This window comes from Drosophila takahashii, chromosome 3R (genome assembly GCF_030179915.1).
Source record: "Drosophila takahashii strain IR98-3 E-12201 chromosome 3R, DtakHiC1v2, whole genome shotgun sequence".
NCBI lineage: Eukaryota > Metazoa > Arthropoda > Insecta > Diptera > Drosophilidae > Drosophila > Drosophila takahashii.
Window position 1 is genome coordinate 18,583,221 of NC_091681.1, and position 21,856 is coordinate 18,605,076.

Below are 21,856 nucleotides of genomic sequence, written 5' to 3' on the forward strand. Positions count from 1 at the left end.
GTGATTTCCATGGGGTATTACCTACCAAACGTAAACAATGGCTGGGTAAACAAATGAAGTCACTGCTAAAAGAATTAAGAGCATTCTTACCTATTTGGATTCTCAGTTTATCAGTTTACCCCACATTCCAGGCAAAACAAGTCCAGCTTTTCATTTCGGTTTTATGCTAGTGCGCCTAAGGCAAGTCTACTTAGGAGGTGTTTTATTATCAAAATGGTGCACTATAAGGAAGCAATCGAAAGTCAAACTTGAAGTCTACGAGAATTGGTACATTGGTCTAGCTTAAATCTATTATTGTTCTAAAGAGACGTCTTTCTAGGTGGTGAACTAATTAGAGTCTAGATAAATTCTACGAAATTAGCTGAGGGTACTAAGTTAAATAAATTAGGTCTGCAAGAGCAGGGCCACGCCGGCCAGAATCCATTTGCCCGGCTTGTCTTTGGTCTTCAGATTCAAGTTGGACACATAGGTGGTGGGGCCTCGAGTGCGGGTCTTGTAGACCGGGCACTCGTACATGTTCCGCAGATCTTGCTTATCTTGGGTGATGGCCTGCAGTACATAGACGAGGTTATATGAAATCGGAATCGCATTAAGTGGAACAATAGAGTTGGAATCTAGTTTTCGAATTTATGCCAACATGCGCGCAGCATTGAGACGCCACAGATCCGTTCTCGATTCGCCGATTTTAGCATTTGCCCGCCTTCGATTTGCATTACAAACTCACCCGAATATTGATCACCGGCATCGAGGGGTAGAGCTCTTTCAGGCGCGACTCCATGATGATTCCCTGCTGGATGTCCCACCTGGCGCCCTCCATGAAGATCCCATGCACGCAGCAGCCGTCGCGCGGAGCCGTCCTGTAATTATAAGATCTCGTCAGATATCGGATGTAACAAAAGCCACAGCAATAGCCTTAGCCCAAAGTCAATTAGAGGGGCGGGTGTCGATGCTAATCGCCATGCAAAAGTACATATTAATTCCGACTACGACGCGCCGGAGCCGCGTTACTCCATTGTTTGCCCGGCAGCGACGCCATGTGAAACGTGGCTGGCGGGGCGCCACTTAATAGGCAATCAGCTCATCAGCCCATCAGTAAATAGACAATTGTAAATTGCGGGCTATTAATAAGTCTCACATATTTATACTCCAGTGCTGGTTTAAAATTAGCTCTTATGAAATAGCATTGCGGCTATTTTTAGACCCACTCCAAGCCGCTCGCTGGCCATTGGCCGCAGCTGGATTTTTTTTACAGCACGAAATGAAGCGTTGATTACATGTCACAACATTACATTATGCGACGGAGAATCGAGATCTCTGTGAGGCAGATGGGACTAGGCAAAGCATGAGATTATCTTTCGGAAAAAATCACATTTGTGAGCTAATCTAAATCTGGTGATTCTTTTCCAAACATTAATATGATTTTATTATATAATAAAAAAAAACATTACCAAGAAATATTAAATGCAGATTAAGAGAAAATTATTGGAAGAGCACGTTCTATAAATGGAATTAAATTAACACATTCTAAAAACACAACAATTATGAGCATTTTATTACTGGTTTTTATAAGTTATTTATGATCCTAACTCATAGATTTTATAAATTTGTTAAAATTATTTATAAACTTTGTTGAATATTACAATAGAAACTGTGAGCATTAAATGATCTTTTTATTCTTGGAATTTGTGACAGTCGCGATTTTAAGATCGATGCATCACTTGCCTACGGGAGTGTAAACATTCTCGGGAAGGGGTCACCTCAAGAGTCAATTGGGTATTTGCGTGTCAATAAGAGAGCGGTACTCACGTAAATTCCTCCTTCTGCTTTTTGGTCACGTCACATTGCAGGCACATCTTGTCCAGCGGCAGATCATTTCTACGGGCAGTGCTCTGCATGATCGCCGTTAGCAGGGATTGTGGATTGAAGAACCCAGCCAGCCAGACGCAAGAGGGTAGCTACAACAAGAGGGATTGTTAGGTGATCTATTTAACTAATTTACATTCCCAAACACTCACCACAAAATCAGTGGACCAGGTCTCCAGTTCGCGCAGACGCAGGCACAGATCGATGAACCAATTGTTGAGACCCAAGAGCGAAGGATACGCACGTTGCGTCCAAATGGGCGGCACTTGATCCAAAAACAGTGAATTCTCCAGCACCTCCATGTCCGACGTAATGGTCAATTCACCCTTTAAGCCCAAGTCCAACTCCTTCAGGCTGCGCTTCATCTCGCTGGTGAGGAAGTTCATCCGCTCGCACTCCTGAAAGGCCACTATCACATACGGCGTGCGCTCCTCCACCTTGTTCATGATCTCGACCATGTTGAACTCCTCGGGCAGCTTTTCGATGATCTCATCGACGATCTGTTTGACCTTGTCCTCGCGCGTCACCGTCGCCCCTCCGCCTGCCCCGGCGTCCCGTGGCTGCATTTCGAAGACGGTGCGGAAGATGTTCTCCGCCCGGGTGGTGAGGAACCCGATCTCCGCGTTGGGATGCAATCCGTATAGGTAAGGCGACTCTGCCGGCATCATTTCATCCACGTAGGTGTGATAGCCCAGGTAGTCGGTGTTGGGCGGAGCGGGAAATGAGGGCGCCAGAAAGAGCTCGCCGTCCACCAGATCCGGCTGCATATACTCCTCCAGGTAGGTGATGCACAGCCTCCGGTCCCAGTCGTCCGTTATGTGACCCCCGTACATGATCTCGCCGAACAGATAGCGCAGATCCTCCCACGGCACCTTGGCATTGGCCTCGAGATAGTTATACAGTACCGACACACTGATGTTCAGATCTCCCACGTTGAAGGGATAGATCTTGTTCCAGCCCTGCGGACCGAACTTCCGTCGCTCGGCGACCACGGCATGGAAATAGCAGAGCGAGAACAGGATGGCCTTGAACTCGGCCTCCTTGCCGGACATCTCCAGTGTTTCTTGCGTAAAGTTATCCAGGGCCTTGTGCAGATTGGCCAACATTCCAGTGGGAGGCTCATTGGTGATCTTAATCGATGATTCCAAGATGCCCTGAAATCGAAAGGAATATCTTATATATCCATCTTAGATATTCCATCGTATTTAAAATTTCAAGTTCTATTTCAGGAGCTGAGCTCATCTTAAAACATTTAACACTTAACATTCCATTTCGCATTTCTTAGTAATTCGGTATTCTTTTTAGGTTTAATAGATTATATTACTCATTCGCAAAAATTTTCCCAAAAACTATATTTTGGGTTTTTGTGAATTTTTATCAACTTTCTTGATTATAGCGGTCTTAAAATCTAAAGTATGTACTTTGAACTCATCATACAAAAATGTGAAATTTATTTTCAATGAATCATCATATTTATTTATTTTTAAAGATCACAAGATAATATTGCGTTCTCCAATTTAAAATCACATTGTTATTGATTATAGCGGTCTTAAAATCTTAAGTAAGTACTTTGAACTCATCATACAAAAATGTGAAATTTATTTTCCATGAATCATTATATTTCTTTATTTTTAAAGATCACAAAATAATATTGCGTCCTCCAATTTTAAATCACATTGTTTTTGATGACTGATGGATGTTTAAATTAACTTACCTGTGGTATTATGTGAGCCGAGGGCGTCGAGGCCGGCTCAGCACTCAGGAACATGCGATAGTCCGGATGCGAGTCCTCTGCGTAGTACTCCAGTTTCTTTTCCAGCACCGGCAGCCACTTTCTAACCAGATGGATGTTCTGCAAAACCACCCAGTGGCCATGCTTGGCCGCCGTGTCCATGGCAGCCTCAGCGATGGCTTCCTGGCCCTGACCCAAAGACACATTATGGAAATTACCGAGATCCATGCTAAAGCCCATTTGTTTGCCCAAGGCCTCCACATCCTTGAGGGGATTCACACCGGGCGAGAGGATGAAGAATATTGGAGTTGAGGGGCTGGCCTCCTCGTAAGACTTGGCGAACTCCATGGCTCGGCTTTCCACATACTTAGATCCCAGCTTCTCTTCAATAAAGTCGCTGTTGGAAGGTAATTTATATATTTAACCATTCTACAATAATAGTTTTAAATAGTACTCACGCCAAAGCGTAGGTCATGCGATCTGGCCTTAAGGCCCTGATCATGCAAAGCCGTTGCAGAGCTGTTTTGTTCTTCCATTCCTGCGGGAATTTCTCCTTCTCCGGCAGCTCCGATTCGACTAGCTTCTTCCAGCGTTTCGAGGAGGTCTCGATGTCGCGGTCCAAGTTCCTGAATTCATCTTTGGACGCTAGACTGCATATTCCGCCCCACGATTGATTGGTCAGAAAGTCCACAGGACTTGTCACATGTGGCTTGATCGGGAAGCGGAGCAAGAAGTCCAGTTCCGCCGATGTAACCTCCTCGTTCATAAGTAGAATCTTGGAACCGAGAATTGGAATAAATTAGTAAGGAATTAGTAAAGTCCTGAGGGGTACTGCTCACCTGAAATGTCATTTGCGAGGCAAAGATGAGCTTGTCGCATTCGAAAAGACCACGCGAAGTGTACTGAAACACCGAATACGTTATACAATCGATCAAATTGGAAACACGCAAATCCAAAGTTTCGCCCGGTTCAGCCTTGGCTATGGCCTTTTGGAACACTACACTAAAAGCCTGTAGATAAAGGTTATTAAAAGGATTTTATCCCAATAAAGGTGAATGCCAACCCACCTTCAGTGAAAACTGATAGATCGGATTGATAGTGTTTAGTTCGTTGAGTATGAAGTACAGCAAACTGGCTCTGGCCGCCGCCGGTCGGTAGTATTCACGGGCCTTGTCGATCTCCTTGGATGTGATCTTCGCCTCGGCCACCTTGTGCTCGATCTCCGAAGCCGTGCTCTTCGTGGTCTCCAGGTTCTCGACCAGCGCCGTGTCACCTAAAATATTCTCACCCGCCGACGAAAGGCGCGACAGCAGATCGTCCTCCAGTTTCTTCAGCATGATCTTAAAGTCGTTCTGTTGCTTGGTGAGATCGGCCTTCAGCTCCTCCAGATCGGGACGCTCGGCCTTGACCACTTCCGCCAGCAGCTGATCCTCCAGGCCGTCGCGTGTAACGGTGAAGTTAATAAGTGTGGTTTGTGCTTGCATCTCTGGCTTGTAGTGCGGATTGGCTAGTTTTGTGTGCAGAATCAGACGGAAGTTGGAGTTGTATTCGATCTCCTTGTCTCCGATTTTAATAGCTCTGAAAGGGAAATTATGGAGAATGAGGTAAAGGATTACATCCTCGACTAACCCCACTTACTTTCCCTTCTTGATCAGATTTCGACCCAGCAGAGAGTCCAGCACTGGGTCCAAGTTCTCATCGATATTCTCGATGAGCACATTGCAACCCGCGTTGATGGACTTCTCAATGATGTCCAGATAGCTGCGCTGACCCAGACGAATCACCTTCAAGTCCTCGCCATACTTCTGCTTGATCCACTTGACCCCCTGCAACTGGGGATCGATCATCAGTGGCCAACGATCCGAATTGGACAAGATCGTGGCATTCTCAATGGACATCCGGTCACTGGGCAAACCCTCGTTCGTCCAAATGGCTATGGTGGTGTCGTCGGTCAGCAGCGAAAGGGGATCGAGATTCTCCGTTGTGGGTATGGGCGGATCAATGCTCTTCAAAAAGGGTGTCCACATCTTGAGTAGAAGGTCGATGCGGAATCCTTTCGTAAAACAGCCGACATAGGAAATAAAGGCGGTAATGAGTAGAATATCGCCGGGCAACGTAATGCCCTGCTTGACGAAGCTGTTTTGGGGGGGAGAAATCATCAGAGTTACTCAGTGGTTGTAATTTATAACCCTTAAGAATACCCACTTGTTGACAGCCTCGGCCCAACGTACGTTCTCACTGGCCAAACCACCCACCAGGCGATTGGCCAGGGCAATGGTGGCCTGGGTGGCATCCGCCTCCTGTTGGCAACGCAACTTGTCCGCGGTGGCCTTCTCAAAGTCCGCCGTCAACTTGGCCAGCTGCTCCTCGAGGCCCTAAAGCGGTAAGGGGTAGAGTGTTATATGAAATCCTTATACTTCTACTCTAATAAAACCCACCATAACTTTCCGCTTGATGCCAGCCAGTTTGTCCTGGGCTGCAGCCAGTTCCGCATTGGCCGCCGCCAGAGCCTTCCTTTTCGGCTCCACATCGCAGTAGACCTCGTAGAACTTGATGATATTGATGACCCAGGCACACAGACCCGCTGCCGCTCCCGACTTGGAGCGCACGAACTCGGGCTCGAACTCCGGATCCTTGAGATACGGCTGGATGGCCTTGGTGATCTCCGGATGGATGTTCTCCTTGTCGTAGTTGATCAGCGAGTCCAGGAATGTGTCCACCTTGGCCATGGCGATTTTGGCCGCCTTCCATGAGCGATCCTTGGGCACCTTGCCGCCCTGGGCTAGCAGCACCATCACGGCGGCGGTGACATTCGTAACAGCACCTGGCGGCGAACCGAAGCTCTTGAGCTCGGTGAGATTTGCCTTGTTCAGGGTGTTCAGCGCATCCTGGGCGGCCATCAGGGCAGGCTCCGCCTTGAGAAGATCCTCCTCGCAGTCGCGCTGCTTCTTGCTCACTTCGTCGGCTATCAAAGCAACCTTCATTTCCTCCTCATCGGCCACGGCTTTCTCCGTTTGCACCTTCTCCGTCTCGATGCCCACAATCTCGATCAGGGCGTCGGCCGCCTCGTTCTTCTCCTTCAGCTCGATCTCCTGGACGGCCAGTTTCACCTTGAGGTCGGCCACCTGGAGGGCCGTGGATCGCAGCTTCTCCAGTCCGTTCTCCAGCCGCTCGATCTTGCACTGCAGGTCCTCGTGCTTGTGGTTGAGCAACTTTATATAGAGGTTGATCTGCTCGAGATAACTCTTTGGGGTGGTGTAATTGTAGCGCCGTTCGTTCTGCAAATACACCTTGGATGTGGTGTTGACCGACGTGTGGACGTAGGCCATAAACTTGGCCACCGAATCGCGGTGGTTCTCCGGCAACACCTTGTTCTGGGCGAGGAAGTTCATGGCCACCGATATGAGTGCCTCCTGAGGCCATTCGTGGAACCAATTGATGGATGTGGCATTGATGATGGCGGGGAATTTTCTCGACCGGACGCGCAATGTTGAGCCCACCGGTGAAAAGCACAGAACTATCTTCAATTGCTTGCGAACACGGTCGATGAAAAATTTCCAGCAGTTCTCTCGCGTATCAACCAGTCCCGCTCCTTTAACCTCATTCCGCACACCAGCGATAATATTCTCGATTTCGTCATCCGGAAAAATGTCGGGGATCTCGCCAGTGGCCAACATATCGTTTATTAGAACAAGAAAATCCTCGCTAGGTATTTGGGCATCCGTCATTAGGAACATAATGCCAACGTTCTTCAGTCCGGCCTTGAGATAAAGTCCTGAAAATTCATTCTGCAAGGGGTAAAACAAGATTATTGGATTCCTGGGATCGGCAAGTATCGGGTATCTTTGGATAAACCTTCAAGTCATTGACTCCGTATCCCTTCTTCAGCTGTATCTGCACGACCTCCAAGCTGGATATGAATGCTGCCAAGCGCGCTAGAGATTGTTTCCCGCTGCCACCAACACCAACCAATAAGGCGCTGCCACGCGGTGATTCTAAAATGCGATTGATTCTGGAAATTTGTAGGGTGCTTAGTATAATGATATTAACATATTAGATTATCTGAAACCCACCTGCATACGTGCATCATCGCATCCTCGAACAACACCAGGTTCATGGCAGCGACTAGATCATTATACGATGACATTGCTTCCTGAAGGAGTTTGTGAAGCTCAGGCCAACCCTTGATGGGCATGTACTTAGGATCACCAATTCCTCCAGCGAAATGACAGTAGATATTCGGCTTGTCGAATATAACGGATTCGTCAATTTCTTCGAACGACTTCTTGACAATGTCATGCTGCATTTTGGTAAAGCTATCGATGTCCTTATCGTCGGTTAGCTTATCCGAGTACACCCTCTGTGTCTCGTGCTGCCACAAGCGTATAAGATCTGTGGAGCCCGTCAAGCACTCTGTCGAACTGAACAGCAATCCCTGGAAGAGAAGCGGGCATTGGTAAGTAACTAGTTTAAAACAAGAGCGAACGCTATAGTCGGGTTGGTGTCCCGACTATGTAATACCCGTCACTCAGCTGAAGGGAGTGCGAGGGAGATGGATATATAACATTTTTTTGATTGCTCATAACTTTTTAATGAATGGTCCGATTTGAAAAATGTCTTCTACATTTCGATAGGTCTAAATATACACAACAAAATTGTATTTATACTTTTCGGAAATCTTTAAAGGTGTGGGTGGGAGTTTTAAAATCGTTAGTGGGCGAATGTGGGTGTTAGAGGGGGCGTGGCGCCCAAAGAAGCCCAAGAATATGTGTGGGAAATCTCAAACTTCTAGCTTTTGTAGTTTCCGAGATCTCAACGTTCATACAGACGGACGGTCAGACGGCAACTAATTGGCATTTTATTTCCTAACAATTAAATAATAAAGAATTCAAAATTGGAAAAAAAAAGTTCCGTAGTAAACCATAGTAAACCGTAGTAAATCGTAGTAAATCGTAGTAAATCGTAGTGAACCGTAGTAAATCGTAGTAAGTCGTAGTAAATCGTATTAAGCCGTAGTAAACCGTAGTAAATCGTAGTAAGTCGTAGTAAATCGTAGTAAACCGTAGTAAATCGTAGTAAGTCGTAGTTAATCGTAGTAAACCGTAGTAAATCGTATTAAACCGTAGTAAGCCGTAGTAAACCGTAGTAAATCGTAGTAAGTCGTTGTAAACCGTAGTAAATCGTAGTAAATCGTATTAAACCGTAGTAAGCCGTAGTAAACCGTAGTAAATCGTAGTAAGTCGTAGTAAACCGTAGTAAATCGTAGTAAGTCATAGTAAATCGTAGTAAACCGTAGTAAATCGTAGTTAAATCGGACAGACAGACAGACGGACAGACGGACATGGCTAGATCGACTCGGCTGGTGATCCTGATCAATAATATATATACTTAATAAGGTCGGAATCGCTTCCTTCTAGCTTTTATATACTTTTGTAACGAATATAATTAAGGACTTCTAGCCCACCTGAAAGACATTGCTGATGTCGCGCAGATTGAAGATGTAATGCGACTTGATCGCCGTGGGCAGGAACACCTGCAGGCACTTGTTGTGCAGAGCGATTGTGGCCGCCACAATGTTGGGCGTCATTCGCGTGACGATCGGCGTGAACTTCTGCTCCGCGTTGGCAAAGTGTTGGGCCAGGATGGCCGAGTACATGACCGTGATGGACTCGGGACCCGGAAAACTCACAGCCAGGACGCAGAAGTGGCGCTGCAGGCGCGGATTGATCGTGAAACTGCCGGAGGTGGGATTCATGCAGGCCACATACTGACAATTGTGAATATCCTTGAGCGTCAGCTTGTTCCGGTCGTACCAGTGGCCGTAGTCCAGGTGCTGCCGCATCAGCGTGTGGGGCTGGACCGTTCCGTAGGCATCCACCTCCGGCATATTGATGTCGTCCACGAAGTAGCAGAGCAGCTTGTTGCCGGGCGGTCCGTAGTTGCGACCCGCCTTCTTCTCCAGCGGCTTCTCCAGGATCTTTTGCAACATCTCGGACGTGGTGTAGTAATTGAATGGTATTGCAGTGACAGCGTAATTCTCAGAAAGCGATTGAAGCTTCTCGTTCACCAGTACGGTCTTGCCGCAGCCGGCATTCCCCACTAGCATCACCGGGTGCTTCTTATCCATCAGGAGATCTAGGAAAAAACGCAGGCGTATCGACTCGGAGGTGTGCACGATGACAGCCTGCAGCGGCAGGTCTCCGTCCAGCTCGAATTTGGGTATCTTCTCGGTCCAGGGCAGGAAGGTCTTGGTCTCGCTGTCCAGGAAGTAGTCGAAAACTGTTCCACCTTCGTGGGGAGAGCGGCATAAAACAGGGAGGAAGGTCGCAATCGTAAAGGTCATCACGGGTTATGGCCATCTACTCCAAGGGGCAACACTCACCTGGCGGGAACTTTACCGTTTTGAACTCATTTACCCACCATTTGCTGAACTCCACGCGGTAGTCAATGGCTTGATCCTGGAACATGGCCGACCCGAAGGCCCAAATACAGGCAAAAACAAAGTACAGTTCGTGCCATTCTTTTGGGCAGTCGGCAGGCGTGTTCGCTGGTATTAGAAAACAGTTTAGGAGATGGCACAGCATTTGAATGTGCGCCATTTCGGCGACAGGCGTGATCTTCTTGAAACGCACGCGAATCGTTTCCAATGAAGGCGGTATGTACTTATCGAATAACATGACCAAATTGGACTTTTCGGCTGGAATTTTTCGCGTTTCAACCCAACTGGTTACATAGCTGCAAAAATTGATGGGTTAGTGGATTGCAATGTAATGTATATTCAAGATAAATAAATTTTTTAAATAGGTTCCGATTCCAGCTGTTTTGAGAGGAATGTAAAGCGATTTCAGAAGTTATAACAATGGCAATTTTGAATAACAAAGAAACTAAAGTGAGATTTGGACTTAAAAATCCCCTATTAGTTACTCACGGATTCCAACCCAAGTCCTGGGGATTTATGTACAGGATGCCAGCCCTGGATACGGTTGCCGGCGTTGCTGTTCTCAGGTTGGAGATCTCGAAGAGCAAACGCATCGAAGGCGTCAACGCAATGCGTTCGTTGCTAGCCAATGTCAGGACCTTGTTGTCGTCCATCACGGTATTGAGACTCTCGATCCACATGGGATCGATGTCGCCGTCGAGCACGATCCACTTTGGTTGATCGCCCGTTATGTTTGCCTGATCCCGCATCAGTACCGAGAACAGGCCGTCTTTCCACTCGCGTGTCGCCGGGTTGATAATGCCGAAAAGTTCATCATTGGTCACAGCTTTTGGATTCAAGTCATTGAAAATCGGCTTCCGCTTGATGTTCTGGTAGGTGCGCAGCAGCGTCTTCCACACCTGGGTCTTCCCGGTGCCCGCATTGCCAACGATGAACACGGAGTGACGTACCTCCAACAGCTCCTCCAGCTGCACTACCTTCAGTATGAAATTGTCTTCTGGTTGTAGTAGGAGATCGGAGGCCGCCTGTTTTACGGTGCGTTCAAAATCCTGATCACGTTTGCGGGGCACATCCAGGGCGGGAAACAGGTCGCTGATCAGCCCCATGAACACCGGCATGTCGTCGGTGATTATTTTCGGTATGTTGAAGTCACGGAGGGCGCGCATCAGCACCTCCTCCTCCGGACGTCCGGGATCACCTCGCTGAAAAGAGAAATCATTACTACTAAACTTATGATGAAAACAAGATTTAAAAAAATAATAATAAAAAAATAAAATAAAAAAATAAATAAAAAAAATATATAAATAAATAAAAAAAATAAGTAAATAAATAAGATTTTAAATATCCTACCCAGAATGTTTCTTACCTTGAGGGATCCCGCCACCACGAGCACAGATTTGATGGCCCTAAGACCCCAATCGTAGTGATCCTGCTTCGAGAGCAGTTCCTTGCAAAGCGTGTAAAGGGTGATGAACTTGCGGGCGAGGACTCGTGCATCCTGGAATCCCTCGGCCACCAGCATAATCTCGCAGATGAGCTCGAAGTCCGGCACGACCATGGCGCAGGGTCGGAAAAGGGCTTTCAGATTTTCCGGCAACTCCGTGCGGCCCGCATAGCCCGGATTCATGGTGATAAAAATGCCCACCGTGGGCACGCAACTGATCATCTCGCCCATGAAGTTAAACTTGTCCTTTTTGTCGCGAATAGCATCCTGTACGGACTTCACCTGAACGGCCACCACCGACAGCACCTCCACGGTGATGCGGTTAAATTCGTCGAAGCAGCCCCAGGCGCCCGTTTGTGCCAGGCCCTTGTAGATATTTCCGCAGGACTGGTAGTCCATCTGCTCGGAGCAGTTAAAGACATAGACCGATATGCCGATGGCTCGTCCCAAATCCTTGGTTGTCTCGGTTTTTCCCGTTCCGGCTGGACCGGCTGGAGCTCCCCCCATCACCAGATGGAGGGACTGGGTCAGTGTAATGTAACAACGATCTGTGAGCGGCGTTATGACCAGGCGTGGCGTATTGCCCAAGTATTCGTGACAATACTGGAATTCAGCGTCGCAAATATTGGCAAAACAGTCCTTCTCCACATCGTCGAAGCGATGCCTCAACTGCGATTGCCACATAAACGCGGAGCCCGAATCCAATTTGGCCTGAATCATCTTGGCGACCACATCTCTAGAGTGCACATCAATGGTGCATATCGTCATTATCTTCTGACGATCGCCTTTGCTAAGCTCACCCAGCAGAAGCGTTATGAGCAGACTGAGCTGCGATATCTGTTTCTTGTAGTAGTCCTTGATGGCGTTATCATAGCCCTCCTCCAACCGGCTAAAGGCGATGTTCACCTCCGTGGACCACCATATCTGCGATCCGCAGAGGGACACCTGGGCAGGGTAGTCGAATAACCACTGATGGGAAGAAAGCAAATATGATATTTAATATTATTTAATTTAAAAAAAAAAAAAAATTATTCCTTTTTGAGGCATGCTTAATATCTGATTATTTTCAAGGTCTAGAAACATTAGCTCTAATGACATAATATAAGAACTGGACTAACCTGTTCCCGCTGCTTTTCCTCGTAGGCAATCACCGCCTCCATGACGTAGTGCCTCAGACTGGCACGCATCGCCGCCTGGATACGGTTCAGCCAGACCTCTACGGGTCCTCGGATGCTGGCCAACTCGTTGAACTCCACGTACTCACCATCCTTAGCGTACATTCCCGACGCCGTGTTGATCTCGTTGGACTCATCCCGATTGAACTTGAGGCGCGCAATCGAATCAAAGAGCTTGGTCAAGTGCTTCGTGACCATTTCCGGCTGGATGCCGTTGCTCAAGACGTCCAGCAGATCGGCCGAGGACACAAAGTAGAAGCGAGGAAAAGCCAAGCGTTTCGTTTCCAAATACTCTGCCAATGCCTTTTCGCATAGCGTAAGCTCCTTCTGCAAATGCTCCAGGCGTTCGATTAGGCCGGAACGATTGGTGGACGCCACCACATTCGACGAGACGGACATCTCATCCATGAGGACGCGGAATTCGGCGTCAATGTTATCGAATCGATCCGAATCGACGGGAAGCTGTTTGCGTATGTCTTCCGAACTCATGAAGATACTCTCAAGATGGGTCCAAGTGCGTTGCACCTCAAACCATACGGTTATCACTTGATCGGCGATCATAAGCTTTTGTTGCCAAGTGGACACTTCTTCGAGGAAATGGGCGATGTACTTGGATGTTATTAGATTCTGTAGGCAAACCTGATTATCTTCAAGCGTCTCTATGAGTTCTTCCGATGCCTTCAGGAGATTACAGCCAGTGCGCGGATGTAGCTCGTGGTCGAATTCCATCACCGTCCACGTTGAGTTCAGATCCCGCAGGATCTTCTCCATGGACATCTCCTTGACGGCCTTGTCGACGATGTTCTTCACCTCCTCCTCGCATTCGTGCAGATTCAGGCCCAACAGTTCGGCCAGCGTCGTTTCGTGGTCCATGATGAACTTGACCTATAAGAAGTTCTCTTTTGAGTGCTATGAAACGGGGTATATAGGGGGTGCAAGAATCAACTACAGTGGGAACTACGGATACAACTAAGGTTCTACTCTTTCTGAGACATGCGCTGGACTCGGCCAAGCCACTTACGGTCACTTCCTTGGGCAGGGCGGCCAGACTCTGCAATGAAATGGTATTTACAAGAACTGTACAGTTTGGGGCCGGGCACAAATCAACCCGGAAATCAAGCGGAAAAGAAACAAGTTGGGAAAAGAAAAATGATTAAAACGGTATTGCTATACAAAAGAGCCTCCCTTCGGAGGGGGAAGCTCTAGTGCTGGGGGAAGTGGAGAGAGATTTACACGGATTATTTACATCAGGCCAAATATCTGGGATTGGCGGAAGAGTTCAAAAAAAGGAATCATATTAAAAAAAGGGAAGCACAAAATAGACCTTGGTGGAGTTCATCAGCTGGTTCCAGTGACGCTCCCGAATGGCCGGATTCTGTAGCTCCCCGACGGCTCGGAGCGAGGTCAGCATATTCTTGACCGTCGACTCCAGATTGATAAAAGTGTCCCACGGGCGCATCTCCTTGTCCAGCAACCGAATGTCCTTGGCAAACTTTTTGCACTCTATATCCATATTTTCAACATCCACCTTGCGCCAGGGCGTTGTCTTCCAATCGTCGATGCTGGTGGCCACGATATTGACATAGTCCCAAAGTTGCTGCGCAAGTTCAAAGAGTTATTGGAACAATCGGGGGGGATTAGTACGGATTGGGTTAGCGATTAATGATTAAGGTTAGTAAATCACTTGCGGGGGAAAAAAGAAAAGCTCAAAGTTCCACATGTGGCATGCATAAATTTGGTACGAGTAGTAGATTAAACATGCACTGACAAAAACGGGTAAATATAAAAGGAAGAGAATCGAAATTGGGTAAGTGTTCCAAAAGTGGCGGTACCTTGAGCATGCGCAGCTCCTTGCGGCACTGTTTCAGCACCTTGAACTCGGGTATATTGACTTCGAACAGGCTTCCCGACTCCTGGATGTCCCGCATTTCGCTCTCGCACAGGAACATGTCGTCGTTTATGCGGTCCATCAGCAGATAGGGCTTATAGCAGTCGAATCGGAAGAAATTGTACGTCTTGAAGACCTCGCGGAAGAGCTGGATGTGCGTCTCGAAGAGGGCGATCTTGTTCCGGATGCTGACCACCTCGGTGGCCTGCAAGGGCGATACCTGCTGCTTCACCGTGCTGGCGATCTTCTTGGTGTTGGCCCACTGCTCCGGCAGCTCCTGCAGCAGCACGTTCACCTCCTCGGGAATATCCATGTCGTAGTACTTGAGCAGCTGTATGGTCTCCTGCATCGGCTCGAACATCTCGTCCGTCTTGGCCGCCCGTTCCTTCACCTGCATCAGGTATGCCATTATGCTGACCAGTCCCTCGTAGTCTTTCTCCTTCACCGTCTGCAGCAGACCCTCGTCGGCCTTGCGGATGAAGTGGCTCAGGTTCATCAGGCTGGAGGTGACGGTCGTCACCAGATGCTCCTTGAACATATTGCCCCACTTGCACACCGTATTGAGCAGGGCCTGTCGGAAGGGGCGCACATCCACCTGGAACCACGAACTGAACACCTGGAACGGGCCAATTTCCTCGATCTCGTTGAACAACGATTCGTAGTTGTCGATCTGCTCCCGAAAAGCCTCGATTGTGGGTTGACAGGGCTGCGGTGGCGGCTGATTGGGATCGTTGATCAGGATCAGTTCTATCTCATCGGGATCGAGCATGCGTCCGTACTCCAGGAAGTACTCCATGCACTCCTCGCGATCATCGAGCCAGAGGTAGGAGTACCGCTCGAACTGGCGACAGAATCGAGAGGCCTCCTCCATGACAAGGTCCACTCCATTGAGGATCTCGCGACGCATATCGATGATGTCCTGATTCTCCTTTATCATCTCCACGTAGTTCCGCTTTTCGTTGGGTTTTAGGCGTTTGATCAACGATCCCATTTTCATTATATCACGCATCAGTTCGATCAGCATGTTGTTAAAGCCCATCGGATCCTCGGGGTCCAGCGAAGGCACAAACACCAGATTGGGCTCGACCAGCTCCAAACGCGATTCAAAGAGCGGAGCATAGTTGTTCTCCGGATCCATATTCTCCGCCAGATAACCCACACTCACGCCCACGGTGCGCAGGATATTTTCATAGACGATATTATCGACAAAGTCCACGTAACTCAGCCACACGGCGTCGTCCTGTTTGCGCTCCATATCGAATTGCACCATGTTGTCCTGGAGCAGTTTGTGGATCTCTATCGAGGCCGCCTGGATTTCGGCATATCGCTTGGATGTTCGATCCGGACGCTCGTCTATCGAGAGCACGCTGTCCTTTTTGCAATCCCGCCTTTCGAAAAGCGGCTGCTTGGCCCACACGCCCATGATCTTCCGGATCTGGCGAAGATTTCCCTGCGTGTGATCCATGCGATTCTGAAGGGCGGCCACCGGCTTGCGCAGTTTGTCCAGATAACTTAAGATATCTGGAAAAAAGTTTTAAAAAATATCTCTTTAAAAATCCCCGCCTTATAACTATAATTTGTTTTGACTTGTTCACTTAAGACATTTGATTTGATTTTCTATTTGACTGAGCAGACGCACCTGATGAATTCCAAACGAGCTGATTCACGCCGATCTCCACCAGATCATCAATCATCTTTATCTCGGGTTCGATCAGCCTGAGTTCCACTGGCGAGCTGCCTTCCTGAATGCTGTTGTACCAGTCGATGGTCTTCTCCAGGTTCAGCGTGTAGGATCGGAAGACGTCGCTCTTTTCGGCAAAGTCTATGGCTATCTGAGGAATCCCGTCGATCTTCATCTGCTGCATGTAGTGCACCTCCCGCAGAATGGAGAACAGAGCGGCGCTGAAGTTCAGGATCAGTGAATTGTGACGACGATCGCGGGCTATGAGGGACTTCTTGAGATTCTCTTCGATTTGCCCGTCCAATTGCTCGGCCCAGTCGTCGAAAAACTGCGTCTTGCAGGATCCCAATTTTACCATGAGCACCTCGTAGCGCTCCACTATTTCCAGGGATTTCTCTGTCTTGGTGATTCTGTAAGAGATTTAAGATTAGTGTAGTTCAAATCATGCTGGTTATTATTAACTATAAACTCACTCATGCTGCAAAGCCTTGAAGTGCTTGACTGGAGCTGTGATTCTCGTCTCCAGCTGATGGCACCAGCGTATAAAGGCGGCCACAGGTGGACAGTTGTAGTTGGGATATAGGTTATCCCCCACCTTTTTCAGTTCCATCTGCTTGTCATAGATGGACTCGCAAACGGTCATTTCATCATCCAGCATCCGCACTATTTCGGCATAACGCTGGGTAAACTCCTCTTTGATCTTGGGACGATCGAGTACGCTGCCCACAATGCTAATGAGCTACGGGATAATAATATAATATAAATATATTACTTAAATAAGAATACATTTTAAGAACACCTACCTTGAAAATGCTCTCCAGGTTGTGGCAATCATCAAAGGCCTGACACAAAATGGCCGCCAGCTTCATATCAAGCTCGAGAATGCGGGTCTGGAAGCCCTTGAAGTCCTCGTCAAACTCGTGATCATCTGGATCGAGGACATCGTAGCTCTTCGAGGCAAAGGCCGTGAAGTACTGGTTAAACTCCACGTAGACATCTGTGATGCGAGTGCTGAGCTGGCGACCCCGCAGCCCACCGATTTCGACTTTCTCTAATTTCAGGAATTCAATCACAGTAAAGAAGAACCTTCGCAAAGTCAAATATTAGTAAAATCTCTCTTAGAACTCAGTTATTCGGAATAAAACTCACCATTGTATAGTGGTGAGGCGTTCGAGAAAGGCATTAAAGCGCTTGAAAACTGAATTTGGATGAAAAGTCCATAAAATCGGCGGCCGCTCCTCGGGTTCCGTAAAGAACGTGGTCAGTCGTTCCTTGTAGTAGTCGAATAGCTCCCGAAAGAACTTGAGTATCTGAATGGACAGTGTGAGTCGCTGCATGGCCTCGTCGATATCGCTGTGGAATATGGACGAGGGATCCAAATATCGCTTGGCCTGAAACATCAATTGTACAATATATCTACTCCCTTAATTCTTAACCATTATAAGTCAGGGACCGTAAATAATGATTATTTTCGCTATTTTTAAATGAATAAATCATACACTTCCAATCAACATAGAACAAGCTTGACTAGCACGTTTTTATCCTTTAAGGCTACACTATGAATATCCTTGATGATTTTTAATTTTTAATTGTTATATTTATTCTTCTATTGTTACACATTATTTTTGAGCAAAAAAAATAAAAATCACAAATAATCATTATTTTTGAGCAAAAAAAATAAAAATCACAAACAATCATTATTTTTGAGCAAAAAAAATAAAACTCAAAAATAATGATTATTCGTGATTTTTATTTTTTTCGCTCAAAATAAAACTCACCAAGCAACAACTTTTAATCCTTTAAGGATATTGCCAATATTGTCCTATGTCCTTATAAAGGGACCCTAGAGCAACAATTGACAACAACAACAACAACAAAACGTATTTTACCTGTGTTTGTTGCAATTATTTAATATAAGGTCAACTGTTACATACAGAGCAGCAGCAGCAGATATACACAATTACTAAAACAATGATTATAATGATAATTTATATCAGCTTGCTAAGGTGGTGCTTGCGGTTCCAGCTACCCAAGTTAGCGTAGAGCGTGCCTTTTCTGCGCTTAAAATAATGCTAACCGACCAAAGGTGCAACTTGTCGAGCGAGTCGCTGTCAAAATTGTTATTCCTAAAATTAAATAAAAATTATATAAATACATAAATGCATAATAAATTGAAAATTAATGTACCTAATTGCTCTACTGGTTGATCATTATGATGATTATCATTATCATTATAATCATTGTTTTAGTAATTGTGTATATCTGCTGCTGCTGATCTGTATGTAACAGTTGACCTTATATTAAATAATTGCAACAAACACAGGTAAAATACGTTTTGTTGTTGTTGTCAATTGTTGCTCTAGGGTCCCTTTATAAGGACATAGGACAATATTGGCAATATCCTTAAAGGATTAAAAGTTGTTGCTTAGTGAGTTTTATTTTGAGCGAAAAAAATAAAAATCACGAATAATCATTATTTTTGAGTTTTATTTTTTTTGCTCAAAAATAATGATTGTTTGTGATTTTTATTTTTTTTGCTCAAAAATAATGATTATTTGTGATTTTTATTTTTTTTGCTCAAAAATAATTATTAGTTTTGATTTAAAAAATTAAAAATCGATAAGTAATCATTACAAAGTAATTTTTAAAATATTACTTATAATGATTACGGTCCCTGTTATAAGTAGCTCACCTGATGTATAATCAAGTTGCATATCTCCTGCAACAGCACTGTTATTTTCGCCGATTGGCAATAGTAACGCGAGTTTCCCCACAATATTCCCACCGTATTCATGAACGGAATGAGCAGCGGCTTGCATTCGGCGAAATCAATCTCCTCCAGGTGCTGGAGAGGGCGCTTCAGGGGGTTCAGGTAGAGTGTTATGTCCTTTGCCTCCGCCAGAGCTACGGAAATCACCGATTGGCATGCCAAATTCTCGTTTCGCTTTTCGCCACCACACAACACTCACCCGTAACGACGTTCTTGAAGAGGGTCTGGAAGCACGGATGGTAGGCACTCATCGAGTACTCCAGTATCAAAGCCATGGCACGAATCCGCTCGTTGCGCAATTGGTCGTAAATAAATGACAGATTCTTGAGGCGATTGTTCCAAAATGAAAATTCTGTTGGGGGAGATAGATGGAGCAATGCTGATTACTAATATCTAAAGTCAATTTTATTAATTAGGGGTAAAAGTGTAAGGGTAAAGAAGGATTTAAGTCTTATTTCCGTTTTAATTAGCTGTTAAACAAAAAAGTGTTTAAAGTTATTAACAACTAAGTAAAGACACAATCTCGAACCATTTTAAAAGTAAATAACGAATATTGAAGGGTCTATTGAGCATTAATTAAATTCTTTGTGGAATTTTATTGAACAGTTATTAATTATTAATCCTAAATAATCTTGTAACCTTCCGAACTATTTCAATTCTAGGTATCTTTTTTACTTATTACACATATCATAGGCAATTTCTGGACTTTTCTATCGATTTTATGTCTGCTGGTAAATTTCCGCTTTTTCCCCCAACTAAAACCATAAAAATCGTAAGTAAATTAGGCAAATCAGATCCCTAGCTTTCGCAATCCCATCAAGCCATCAACTCAATTGTCAATGTCAAACGTGAACGCGTAACACAAGCAAAAGCAAAGAACCCCTTTGGTCTTATGTAGTAAAATTATAAATATTGCATGCACGCGGAATGTCATTCGTGAACAGATAATAAAGGAAGACCAAACTTTTGGATGAGTATGAACATGCAAATTTCTGGGTTGCTAGGATATGGGGAGACTTGAATTTTATCAATAAATAATAAATGGAGGGAGCCAAAAATAAAACCGGCACACATGGCACCGAGTCAGCGAGTCATCAAATCACCGAGTCGTACTCACCCGTGTGTGGAGTGGGATTCTGGCCATTGGCGAAGGCGTTCGAGGGACTCTCCTTGATGACCTCGTGGATCTGGGTGGCCCACTTGATGACGACGCCCTCGATGGCGCTCTTCAGGTACAAATCGAACTGGCACTGTTCCGTTTCGACCAGCTCCTTGGCCGCCTTCACGATCTTCTCGACGCCCACGGGCATGGCCAGGATGGTCTCTCCACTCACCTGGCCCTTCACCTGGTGCACGGTGCTCTTGAGGCTGTGCACATGCTTCTGCACATCCTGGGCCACCATTATGGGCCAGCTGCGGTAGTTGTCCTCGTTGGACAGCAGGGGCACCAGTACCTCCTCCACCAGGGCGGACAGTTGGTCAATGGTGCGGGTGGCCAAGTCCCCGTAGATGATGAAGTTGCCGCAATCCTCTCGAGGAATGGGCAATGCATAGCGCTTGATGAAGTACACACCCTTGCTCTTTAGCTGTGACAGTGGAAAGGTGGTGGAGGGAACCAACTGGGCGGCAGGAGTGAGTATGATGATGAGGACAACTGGGGTGTTCCTGTCCAGAAACTCCTTAATTATGCCCTTGTGCTCCTCCACCGTGATGACCCGTGTCCACTTCTCTGGCTTCAGTTTGAGTGACTTGATGACGAAGGAGCCCATCAGCTCCAGGCGCGGATCCGGGCCACCAGCTGCCGCTGCAGCAGCGGCCTCGGCGCTGGTGGATGGCTCCATCGCGACCCACTGGGTGGTGGGGTGTTTGGTTGCTGTGGTGCTTCTGCTCCTTCTCCGGTTTTTAGGTTGTCTAGTTGTTGCTGTTGTCTGTTGTTTGCTGTGGGGATGAGGTGCACATGCATATCTGAGTGTTTGCCTGACCTTGTTACCACTAACAACTAACTATATAAAATCGATAAAAATTGCAAATCAATAGGATTCTTTCGAAAATTTTGAAATCTTGTTTCATTGCTGTGGTTAGAACTAGCCAAAAAAAACTTTATATTTTCCTTTTTATGGTTTTCTTAGTGTTATCTAAGACTTTTCACAATTTTCACTAGTTACGTAACTCACAAGGAGGCATTACTTTAAATATTTCCAATTAAAAGCAAAAGAAATATGCATTATCTTTTTAAATTCACTGAGCACATCCAGAATTTCAATAATTTTGCTGAATCTACATTAATTTAAAATTTTTTCCATATTTTATATGCTTTAATTGATTTCCCCAAAGGGTTTTCCACGGATTTTTCCTTTTCCAATTGCGACTGCTTACCTCGGCTGCTGGTAAGCGACTGAATGGGTTGTTATTTCCGCTGCCGACACGACACGCACATTCCGGTGCGAAAGTGATCGTGGCAGGACCCGTTGCTAAGGAGTTGTTGATTTTGCCCCTCAAATCCACCTATGGCCAGTGACTACTGTTTGTTATTTCTCCTGTGCCATAATGCCCGTTGCCAAGTTGGTTGCCAAGCCGGCGGCCATTTGTTGCGCTTTATTTCCGTTTTAATGGTGAAATGCACGCCATTTGCAAATTAAGTTCCTTCGATTTGCACACTTTCCATTGATTGATTATGTGCTAATTGATTAGCAAGTGGAGGTGAACATTATTCAATTAAGATTAGAGGTGATATTTCATTATGGCTTAGTAACAGCCTTATGATTTATGTGAATTAAGCATAATAATTTTAATTTCCTTTTCCATTTATTTTATATTTTTGGACTCTTCAGACAGTGTTTTAAACGCAATATAATTAAAAATGT

At 46.1% G+C, this 21,856-nt stretch overlaps 1 protein-coding gene across 1 annotated transcript; it reads right to left on the bottom strand.

Annotated features, from left to right (window-relative positions):
• Nucleotides 1-176: 176 nt before the first annotated feature.
• On the bottom strand, nt 177-21,773 carry Dhc93AB (Dynein heavy chain at 93AB). The gene is made up of 29 exons (XM_017152663.2): nt 21,369-21,773; nt 20,110-20,930; nt 19,192-19,344; nt 18,915-19,126; nt 17,372-17,613; nt 17,026-17,308; nt 16,696-16,961; nt 16,181-16,632; nt 14,486-16,062; nt 13,978-14,250; nt 13,675-13,704; nt 12,597-13,538; nt 11,401-12,447; nt 10,524-11,236; nt 9,978-10,330; nt 9,060-9,883; nt 7,669-8,030; nt 7,451-7,607; nt 6,034-7,383; nt 5,801-5,970; nt 5,234-5,731; nt 4,663-5,173; nt 4,435-4,605; nt 4,054-4,370; nt 3,578-3,992; nt 2,016-3,017; nt 1,807-1,955; nt 725-857; nt 177-549 (listed from the first exon to the last, which is right to left on the bottom strand). The coding sequence occupies exons 2-29, from the start codon at nt 20,831-20,833 to the stop codon at nt 385-387; spliced, it is 13,491 nt and encodes a 4,496-aa protein (XP_017008152.2). The 5' UTR covers nt 20,834-20,930; nt 21,369-21,773; the 3' UTR covers nt 177-384.
• Nucleotides 21,774-21,856: the final 83 nt, after the last annotated feature.